The sequence below is a fragment of the Esox lucius genome, chromosome 2, assembly GCF_011004845.1.
Source record: "Esox lucius isolate fEsoLuc1 chromosome 2, fEsoLuc1.pri, whole genome shotgun sequence".
NCBI classification, from domain to species: Eukaryota; Metazoa; Chordata; class Actinopteri; order Esociformes; family Esocidae; genus Esox; species Esox lucius.
Window position 1 is genome coordinate 23,994,587 of NC_047570.1, and position 11,121 is coordinate 24,005,707.

Below are 11,121 nucleotides of genomic sequence, written 5' to 3' on the forward strand. Positions count from 1 at the left end.
GAATACCATTAACATGAAGGGCTGTACCTGGTCTGCAACAATGTTTAGGTAGGTGGAATGTGTCAAATTGACATCCACATGAATGCCTGGACCCAGGGTTTCCCAGCAGAAAATTGCCCAGAGCATCACATTCCCTCCACTGGCTTGTCATCTTCCCACAGTGCATCCTAGTGCCATCACCTCCCCGGGTAAACAGCACCTACATACATGGCTGTCCACTACTGGTCTGTGGCTACGCAGCCCCATACACAGCAGGGTGCGGTGGGCTGTGTGGTGTGACACTCTCCTCTCGTAACCCTCATTAAAATGTTCTGACTTTTGCTACAGTAGACCTTCTGTCGGTTTGGACCAGATGGGATAGCTTTTGTTGCCCTAGCATATCGATAAGCCTTGGGCACCCAACTCCCTGTCACCAGTTTGTGGTTTGTCCCTCCTCAGACTGCTGACCAGGAGCACCCCACAAGCCTTGTCATTTCAGAGATGCTCTGACCCAGTCGTCTGGCCACAACAATTTGGCCCTTGTCAAAGTCGGACTTTACACCTGCATCCAACACGTTGACCGATTGTTCGCTTCCAATCTTACCCAGACCTTCTGACCCATGTGACCTTGTTAGGAGAGAATCAATGTTATTCACTTTACATATGAGAGGTCATAATGTTTTGGCTAATGAGTGTATGTGTGGGGGGGGGGGTGGGTGTGTTTCCTTCCTGATGGGGCAGGGGCCACAGAGCAGCAGGTAGTGCTGGGAGACTCCTGTTCAGTCCCCAGGGATCAACTAACACTCGACATCCTGCATCCTGGACATGTTATAGAATTAATGACACACCCTCTGTTTCCACTAATGCTGAGAATGGCCTAAACCAGTTGACTGGTTGCACAGCACCCTGGGACTGAATAACCTGCATGACCTTGGCTGATTCTTCAGCCTCCACCCATGTCTGTTTGTCTGCTTGTCTTTCTGCCTCTTCCTCATTCCTGAGTGTTTTCCTGTGCAGGAACAAGTCCCAGAAGAGCAAGTTTGATGAGGAGTTGCATAATGAGATGACCACCACTATTGATGAGATGAGCAGCAAGTGGGTCTTCCGTCATTAACAGTCAAAGTGGAAAACGTATCCCTCATTTGGACATTGTGATTAAACTTTTCCAATGTTGGCTCCCAAGTTCAGCTCATTGTCCCCAATTGTGCCAAGTTACTGAAAATCTTCCACCTATTCTAAACATCTGTAAAGGATAAATACCCCACACTTTTGGTGAAGCCACACAAATAACCCTGAGTATTGATTGATAACATTTTTTATTAATAGTTAGATTAATAGTTTGACTAATCCTTCATAAATGCTCCCGGGCACAGGACTTTTGCTCCTGAGCCAGGGTATACAAGCCTGTTTTCCATCTTTCATACAATCTTCCTTAATATCTTTCTGTGTGACCATGCAGGCAGTGGGTGAAGTCTGAGGAGATAAGCAGTCTGGCTGTGTGGTTCACTAAGAAAGAGCTGGAAAAACAGGTTAGTCTCCAAGCTGTCTACCATCTATCTACCAGCTGTCCTAGTTACAGGGATTATTTAGCCAAAATGGAACATACGTAGGTGTCCTTAACCTGCAAGCTATTGTTTAGTTTTCCAGACACTGTTTTCAAATTATAGTGTTTTATCATATGTGGCACATCCAAGTCCCATCCTTGTTTGGAGACCACTTGAAGCTCAACAATGCTCAACATATTTTGGGTGAACTATTCCTTTAACATTGTAGTAGGTCCATTTCCACAGTATATACAGTACACACAAAACCAGTCACAAATGAAATGTCAGATCAGATATAACCTTTTTTTCAATCTATTGATATGTCCAATAGGCCTACACATGTCTTGTTTAATGTAAACCTTTATTTTGATTCCTTCTTTCCTCCTCAGTACAGAGCCATTGATCTGCCCATGTTCAAGGATTACATTGGATGTGCTTCTTTCATTTTCGTCTGCATCTTTGCGGTTCAGATGTTTGTGACAAAAGAGTGAGTGGTTTTCAGTTTTAGGAAATGTAGTAATCGACTATAAAAATTCAGTTTCTCTATACATATTACAATCTGAATAATAATTTTCCCTTTTGGACAATGCTATAATAGCACAATAATTATAGCATATTTGAACTTTTTTCTGTTTTTTCTTAATTCCTTAGTTCCAAAATGTTGGGCATGTCATTTGGAGTGCTAGCCTGTGTCCTCCTGTTGACTCTGGGTATCTGTTTTGCTGGTCACTTACAGGTCAGTGGGACTTTTGGTATTAGTTCAAATTAAACCCTTTCTCTAGGCAAGACTTCCACATATCATATATCTTGATATATGATATGTGGAGATTTATTGTTGGTGCATACTATTTTTATTCTATGGTGAAATGTAGTAATTGCTTTCTAGAGTCAGAGAGACATCCTGTCTTTCATGGTCCCTAACCTTCCTTTGTTTCTCCCACCCACCCCTCCAACCTTGGTTATTCTCTTTGATCAATTCACTCATCCCTCCCCATCTTCCTGTCCTATTTACTTTATTCCTTCTGTCTTCCCCCCATATACACACTCATCCCTTCCCATCCTATCCACTCATCCCTTTCCATTCTCCCATCCTATCCACTCATCCCTTCTCGTCTTCCCATCCTATCCACTCACCCCTTTCCATTCTCCCATCCTATCCACTCATCCCTTTCCATTCTCCCATCCTATCCACTCATCCCTTTCCATTCTCCCATCCTATCCACTCATCCCTTCTCATCTTTCCATCCTATCCACTCATCCCTTCTCGTCTTCCCATCCTATCCACTCACCCCTTTCCATTCTCCCATCCTATCCACTCATCCCTTTCCATTCTCCCATCCTATCCACTCATCCCTTCTCATCTTCCCATCCTATCCACTCATCCCTTCTCGTCTTCCCATCCTATCCACTCATACCTTCCCGTCTTACCTTTCTCATTTTTCTCCCACCCACCCCTCCAAACTTGCCTGTTCTCTCTGATCCATTCACTCATCCCTCCCCATCTTCCTGTCCTATTTACTTTATCCCTTCACTTCTTCCCACCCTGTACACACTCATCCCTTCCAATTTTTCCTTTGTATCCACTCATCCCTTCCCATCTTCTCATTATTTTGACACTCATCCCTTACATCTTTCTGCCCTATTGACCTATTCCAACTTCCCAACCTATATGCACTCATCCTTTGCATCTTTCCATCTTATCCACTCATCCCTTCCCACCTTCCCCCCTATACACACTCATCCCTTTCCAACCTATCCACTCCTCTCCCATGCCATGATGCATTGCTGCTCCCACCCGTTAGTTGTTGTTTCCAGAAAAGTTGTCGTCTTGCCAGTGGCTGTCTGCTGTTTCGGAGGCGGTGGTCAAGAGGCCGTGTATTCGCCTTCCTCTGGCCACCATCACCACTGCAGTCATCATCATCCTAGCAGTTTTCAACCTGGTAAGTCGACACACCAACTCACTCAGAGGTCACTAATTAAACATATGAACCGCCCCACTTACATGCGTGTGCATTAACATTTTATAGCAACAAGTTATTCTTGAGCGGACATGTTAATGACAGTTTTCTCAGAGTCAGACCCACTCAGTGATTGACTGTCAATCCACACCGTTTGTGTACTAGTGCTTCATCGAGACAAACCCACAGTGTGATTCGGTTGGTTATCCTGACCTGAATCGGTCTAACAACTCACGTGAGCAGGATCTACATGGCCTTTTCTACCTGCCGGTGAGTGTTGCCTACAATGTCTCTTACAGTTATGAAATTATACTTTAATTTCAATGCTTTTATATGTAGTCATGAACAAAAGTATTGTCAGTCTTGCACTTTAAGGGAAAAGGGAAATCGAAATCCCTTCTATACAATTCATTAGATTTTTATGATATAACAACCACTGATTTGTGTATGGAATCATTGTCCTATCTAAGTATTCATTTTTGAAATATCCCCAAATGTCATTTTTACAGCTTTTGTGATCTAAAAGTAAAAATTACTATAGGGTGCTGTAAGTAGAGAGATGGGTTGAATGCAGTGTTGTTGCTGCAATTTACGTGCCTTCCACTTTGAGAACAAATTCTGCATATTGCCCCTTTTGTCATTATTTCCACATTTGAAATGGTCATTAACATTAACATTTATAAGTTAACTTATGGTTCCCTAAGGTGCCTTAATATTAGGTGTTACCCATAATACATTGAAATTAAGAGCTTGCACTTTCCATTGATGAAGGCTCTCTTTGTATTCACACTTTCTTTTTTTCTCTCAGTACTCTGTGTTCAGCTGTATCCTGGCTCTCATAGCATGTGGAGTGTTCCTGAGGGTGAGCTTTGAGCTCAAAGTGATCTTCCTCACCCTTGCCTCCACGGCCTACTACTACATCATCCTCAGCTACAAGGCTAATCTCTTCAAAACCTACGGATGCATGCTTTACACACAAGTCAATCATAACAGGTGCTAAGGCAGGTCTTTTGTACCATGTTTGGAGCACATGACCAGTAACCGTTTCTACATATTGCCAATAGTTCTTTTAATTACATTTGTTTATATTCAATAGTTTAATTTCAATACACTTCTTGAAATGCATACTCAACTAACCTTTACTCTAATGGAATATACTGGTCGGTTCATACTGCTCCTTAAATTATTTGACCTCTAAACCCTGACCTCTGTTCCAGCACTGAGGACTTTGGGGTCATCCTCAGGGCGTTTGGTTTGGTCAAACACCCTCAGATGATGAGCTGCATATACATTACTTTGTTCCTGGTCACCATGCTTATCATCTCACAACAGGTCAGTCCCTCCTCCATCTATTCTCTGTTCTTCTCGTTTCTAGTTTCCTCTCGTCCCCTACCCCGATTACCACTTTCAGTTAACTCCGAGGACTCGTCTGTCTCGTCTGTCTGTCCCCCTAGAATGAGTCATGCTTCAGACAAGACTTCCTCCTGAAAAACAAGAACCGTACAGAGCAGGATGAAATCGAGACCAGGGAGAACCTGAACCGGCTGCTCCTGGAGAATGTTCTGCCGGCCCATGTGGCTGCACTGTTTGTTGGGGAGAATAAAAAGAATGAGGTGGGATTGTTTTCATACACTTTATTTACTAAGAATTACAAGGTAGGGGTTCAGGTAGTCATCCCAGCCCAACTCACATTCCCCATCATCTTCTATTTGCACTGTGGTCGCGTCTCCACTGGCCTGCATTCTGGAAAACGTAGTCTTTTACATTTCTGTCATTTAGCATACGCACTCATCCAGTGGTGGGTGTATCCTTTTTGGGAATTTGTTGGAATTGAATCCACAAGCTTGATATTACAAGCACCATGCTCCACCCCCCGAGCCCTACAGGGGCGTGCTATCTTCAATATAAATGTGTTTAGTGGTTAAAAGCCCATAATGTTAAAGTGAAAAATAAGGCCCATGCAACTTTAAAGGAGTTCCAGTCTTCCACGGCTGAGCTTGGAGATAATGCGTACTGCAACAAAAGTCTAGATGTTTCACAAAAGTGGCCTTTCATGCAAGATTTCATATTCCAGCTAATCATTTTCAGGAATATGACATTGTACTCTATGGCATTTTAGATATAGGTTTGTGTTTTTCCCCATCTTATGCTTTGGTTACAACTATGAGGATAGGATATATCAGCAGAATTATTGGGATATTGGGCAAATTATTAAGAAGCTCTAAACTCAAAGTATTCAGTGATCTGACTTGACTCTGAATCACTCAGATTCACTGGTTTTGAATAATTAGAGAGTGTCAGAGTAACAAAAAATACATTTAAAATGGAGAGAAAGAAAGTGTAGCTATGATAATGAATGTTGAATAATCAAATTCACTGAGGACTTTGTAGGCTCCCAACATTTCTTCATCAAGATTATGAAAAATATGGATTTACTGACAAAAAACATGGTGGAAATGTTGTTCTAATATACATTCACTTTCATTATAGCGTTAACAATTGTCTTACTGATAACATTTCAGCAAAAATAATTTCTGTAATTGCAATGCAAATATTGGGTCGAGAGAACCTGGTTTTTGGGTCCCTAGGCCAAAGCATGTGCTCTAATGTAAATCTGTATAATTACGCATTGTTTCATAATGTTATTGCCCTTGAGTTCTACCACTACTTTGTCCTCAGGATCTGTACTACAAATCCTACGACTGTGTGTGCGTGATGTTCGCCTCGGTGCCAGACTTCAAAGAGTTCTACACCGAGTGTGACATCAACAAGGAAGGTCTGGAGTGCTTGAGGCTCCTCAACGAGATCATCGCAGACTTCGATGAGGTCCGAGGACAGAAGGCAGCCACCACTGAACTAAAATTACAACTGTCCCAGTCATACGAATGCCTAATTCTCTGGTTCAAACATCTGCTTCAATCCCACATGCAGCTGCTGTCCAAGCCCAAGTTCAGTGGAGTGGAGAAGATCAAGACCATTGGAAGTACTTATATGGCGGCTGCAGGGCTGAGTGGCACCCCAGGACAGGAAAATAACCAGGTAGTTACTATATTTTCTTTTTTTGTGATTAAGACCCTGTGGATTGTGCATGTACGTAGAATAATCGTGTGTGCGCATGCATGTGTGCGCGTGTGTGTGACATTCACGATGGCCCTGTGTTTCAGGACCGTGAGAGACAGCAGGCGCAGATAGGGAACATGGTGGAATTTGCCATTGCCCTCATTGGGAAGCTGGAGGGCATCAACAGACACTCCTTCAACAGTTTCAGGCTGCGTGTGGGTGAGTTGGGAGGTGACCTGGTCAGTCTGCATGATTACAGGCCCAATGGAGCCATTAAGAAATCAATTTCAACTCTCTTTGGGTACTTGCCTTTTAGCAAAAATATTTTAGAAGGTCCTGTGGAGATTGTATTGACAATAAGCAGCTCTCAGGAAATAACTTAATTTTCTGCTCAATGGGCCTTCAACTATATAAGTATCTGTAGTACTTGCCACCAGGCTGGTTACGTTTTCCTGACCTACTTGTTACAGACCAGGTTACTATACCACTGACTGAGATGTGAGAAAATGGTTGTTTCTCAAATATTGTTAGTTTTCTTGTTGTATTTCATTCTCTGCATAAACTGATTAGCTGGTAATCAGTGTCTTGGGCATTACATTCTAGTATTTATTTTTTACTAGGAGGCTGCTCAGCAGTATGTAAAGGGTTTGGTCCCGGCAGGTATCTCGTTATCTCAGTGTGGGCCTGCTTTTCACAGGCATTAACCACGGGCCGGTCATTGCGGGGGTGATTGGAGCCAGAAAACCTCAGTATGACATCTGGGGGAACACTGTCAACGTGGCCAGTAGGATGGAGAGCACCGGAGAGCTGGGCAAGATTCAGGTGCAGTACACCAACCTTGCCTTGTACATTATCCTAGCTGGCTGGATAAAAAAATAAATGAACAGTTGCACACATTTGGTGTAGTTGTGTGTGTGATTATCCCCTTCCTGTGTGTGATTACCCCTTTTCCTGTGTGTGATTTATCCCCTTCCTGGTTGTGATTATCCCCTTCCTGGTTATGATTATCCCCTTCCTGTGTGTGATTATCCTGTCTCCCCGGCCAGGTCACAGAGGAGACGTCGGCCGTGCTCCACAAGTTAGGCTACTCCTGCGAGTGCCGAGGCCTCATCAACGTCAAGGGAAAAGGCGAGCTGAAGACCTTCTTTTTGTGCACCGACACGAGCAAGCAGCAGGGAATGGGTCTCAGCTGAGGTCAAAGGTGGACTCTGGGCCTAGAGGCTCCAACGCGTGCAGGGTTCACTGCAGGATATCGCGCGACACAGCCTTGCACTCAGCACAGAATAATTGTACAAAACAGTCAACATGTTTAGAGTAAACCTTTCGGATCCATGCAGAGTAATCCATTTCAGTGCAGACTTGAGGATGTAAACTTGGTTCAAGAGGTTGTATTTAGGATTGTCCACGTTGTTAGGATTCCTGGGTAGGAAAGGTGACGTTTTTAATGGGAAATCAACACAGTGCCACTGACTTTTTAGGTGTCCAGTTTTACGTATTCAGTTGGGATGATCGAGGTTAGTTCAAGCACTGGTCATGATCAAACTGGATTCTCTAAACTGATGAACATGGGAACTTGCTGGAACATATGCACAGAAACCTTCTTCAGTCCAGTCTTACAACTTGGAGCCTTTTCTTGTGTGAAGTGTGATGAATAAAATGCACCATGTGCTGCTGTCTGTGGCATGACAGGTGTACATCCTCTCACAGGCACGGTTCCCTTACGGTGGGTCACTTGGTACGTCTCCACCAATGAGCACATGTCCGAAACACCAAGTTAATAACTTTCTAGGTGTTGAGCCTTGCCCCTCTCTATACTCTCAACCTCTGAATAAAGTTCTCATGCTTTTTTCCTTTTCTTTAGAAAGAAATAAACGCAGTATTTTTTTTCTTCAAATCACACCTGTTATTGCTGCAATTCACCGAGGTTTACGTTGTCACTCGTTATTTGTCATTGAGAGGTTGGTGTTTTTTTTTTTGTTTCGAGTGAGTGAATGAAAACTGGACCGAACCCGCGAGGCCTTGATAGTGGCTTCTCGTTCCATGCAATGCTGTGAGGGACCAGAGCTGCCCCCAAGAGACGAAGTCTTTAATGCTGGGGGTAAATTCTGGGCTGTTAATGGTGGCATCTCGTTCCCATATTGTGGATGTTTCAGATTGGGCAATATGTCTACTGACCATGTCCATTGGTTAGGGCAATTTTCTATGGTAATTATAGTGGGAACTAGATGAGTTTGGGTGATGTAGATGTAATTGCGTTGTTCCTGGACCGGGCACTCAACCATGCGTTGTTTGTACACCCTCAGGTGCTTTACATCAGCAGCACCTAGGTTTTTTCTTTTGTCGACTGGGATCCCAACCTTCAAGTTTTCCCTTTATTCAGTGTATGCCTAGAAGTGCTCTGCTTACTTATTTGTGAGCCAGCTCTGTGCTGAGACTAGTTTTGGACATGCCATGGTTCCCAGCCTGAGGGACTGAACAAGATACCACATCTTCAGGTCCCCACACCATTTGAGCAGACCTGAATCGGTGTACAGAGCTTTCAGAAATATTCATAACGCTTCACCTTCTCCACATTTTGTTATAAATCTAATTTAGAATTGATTAAAACTATGTTGCTATCAAACTATACACAGTAAACTATAATAACAAAGTGAAAGCAAATTTTTTTTAAATGTGTGCCAATTCACTCATATCTAGCGGGCTTTCATCATTCGTGAGATGTTTCTAGAATTTCTTCAGAGCCCACCTGTGGCCACCTAATTTGATTGGACATGATTTAGAAGGCATTCACCTGTCTATATGGTCCTGCACTTTAGTGCATGTCAGGGCAAAACCCAAGCCATGAAGTCCAAGGAACTCTCCACAGAATTGTGTTGAGGCATAAATCTGGGAAAGGTTATGACATTACTAAAGCACTGAAAGTTCCTAGGAGCACAGGGGGCTCCATCATAGTGAAATGGAAGAAGTTTAGAACCCCTTAACACTTCCTAGTCTGGCTGTTTGGCCAAAGGCAAGAAGGGCCTTGGTTCAGCGAGGTGATCATAAACCTTAAAACTAGGCACTGCCTATTACCTGGCTAATACCATTCCTCTGGTAAAACATTGTGGTGAGAGCATCATTCTATGGGGATCCTCCTCAGTGGAAGGCAGACTGAGGATGAACAAAGCAAAATACCTGACCCAGAGTTCAAAGGACCTCAGACTGAGGCAAAAATTAATCTTTCAGCATGACAGTGATCTGAAGCACACAGCCATGATGACATTGGCGTGACTTTGGGACAAGTTTGTTAAAGTCCTTGAGTGGGCCAGCTAAAACTCGGACTTGAAACCCACTGAACATCTGTGGGGATTTTTTATTTTCAATAAATTAGCATACATTTATACTGATGTGTTTTTGCTTTGTTATTATGGAGTAGTCTGTATATATATTTTAATTAACTCTAAACAGATCTGTAGAAAGCAAAGGTTTCTCAGATTCTGAAGGCAGGGTAATCAGGTGTGAGCTGGATTCTTGTTCCCAGGGAACCTTAATACCAGTTTGGCCTTCAAAGGTGTGATTTAATTGGTGTTGTTGTTTTGTGCATTTGGATGTACACGCACACAACTCAATGTTGTACCTTGTTACCTCCTTCAGAATTTTTTTATATTCACAAAATGTTCTCTAGTTTGTGTTCAGTGAAAAGTCACTAATCTATTATTTTCCTGTTTGGCTCATATGGTCATGGGACTAGGGGTTCTTTTCAATCTCTTGCTGAAGCATTAGATTGTGCAATAGGATTTAAACGGTCATTTCAGATTACACCGACATGCCGCGTTTACTGTGAATGGTGTCTTCTATAGTAGAAATATTGCCTTTTAAGATTTATCACGCTGTAGAAATGATTTGTTGTATTAAAGGTTGAATAGAACCTTAAACATAAATGCTGCCTATCCTGCCTCCTGAAACATCTGTGAGACCGATTGAAAATCTTTGTTCCGTTACTGTGTAATGGACCAATGTTGTGAAAACATTTTTGTCATAAACAAAAATCTGAGAAGGCATACAAAAGTTAAACTGTTGTCAAATAATCTTAAACACATGCCTCAAACTGTTCTGTACAATACAATCAGTTCTGAAAATCAAGTGTTGACTGTTATAAAAATAATGGACAGGAGTGTATACATTTGACTGAAAAACAAACCCCCCGAGTGTTGTTCATCAATACGGTACGTTTGCTATATTTGTTTTAAATACTTGCTATCACTGGCCAACTTCTATATGCTGCCCATCCATGTTTTCAGGGAATCACTGGTCAAAATGACATCTTACTTAGCGTCTTTTATTTACCTAAGCCTTCTGTTAACTAATGACTTTCTATTGCTGCAGACCTGAACATCTATGAGACTAGACCTTTAAGATGCATTCTTTGTGCCTCAGAAAATGTTCTTTTCTTACGGCCTTATTCAACGTCTGAATGCCAAACAAATGTGTCCATGTCTTTGTTGTGTTGCTTTCATGTCAAATGTGAGTTTGCATTTTGTACAGTTGTTACGTATGAATAAATTTGTTTGCCAGTTTGGGTGTTTTAAAGGCCAAATCCC

The 11,121-nt window shown here is 42.5% G+C and overlaps 1 protein-coding gene across 7 annotated transcripts in view; it reads left to right on the forward strand.

The window, feature by feature from the left end:
• Positions 1 to 11,097, forward strand: part of adcy7 (adenylate cyclase 7) — a 65,914-nt gene extending 54,817 nt beyond the window's left edge. For all 7 annotated transcript variants that reach the window (XM_034288218.1, XM_020053930.3, XM_020053935.3 and 4 more), the window contains 14 exons: positions 997 to 1,074; positions 1,439 to 1,508; positions 1,913 to 2,010; positions 2,175 to 2,259; positions 3,326 to 3,463; positions 3,647 to 3,751; positions 4,290 to 4,474; positions 4,699 to 4,813; positions 4,936 to 5,094; positions 6,161 to 6,307; positions 6,413 to 6,520; positions 6,646 to 6,760; positions 7,239 to 7,363; positions 7,588 to 11,097. In XM_034288218.1, coding sequence (XP_034144109.1) covers positions 997 to 1,074; positions 1,439 to 1,508; positions 1,913 to 2,010; positions 2,175 to 2,259; positions 3,326 to 3,463; positions 3,647 to 3,751; positions 4,290 to 4,474; positions 4,699 to 4,813; positions 4,936 to 5,094; positions 6,161 to 6,307; positions 6,413 to 6,520; positions 6,646 to 6,760; positions 7,239 to 7,363; positions 7,588 to 7,734 — 1,675 coding nt within the window. In that variant the 3' untranslated portion in view covers positions 7,735 to 11,097. The remainder of the gene's footprint in view (positions 1 to 996; positions 1,075 to 1,438; positions 1,509 to 1,912; positions 2,011 to 2,174; positions 2,260 to 3,325; positions 3,464 to 3,646; positions 3,752 to 4,289; positions 4,475 to 4,698; positions 4,814 to 4,935; positions 5,095 to 6,160; positions 6,308 to 6,412; positions 6,521 to 6,645; positions 6,761 to 7,238; positions 7,364 to 7,587) is intronic.
• The last annotated feature ends 24 nt before the right edge of the window (positions 11,098 to 11,121 follow it).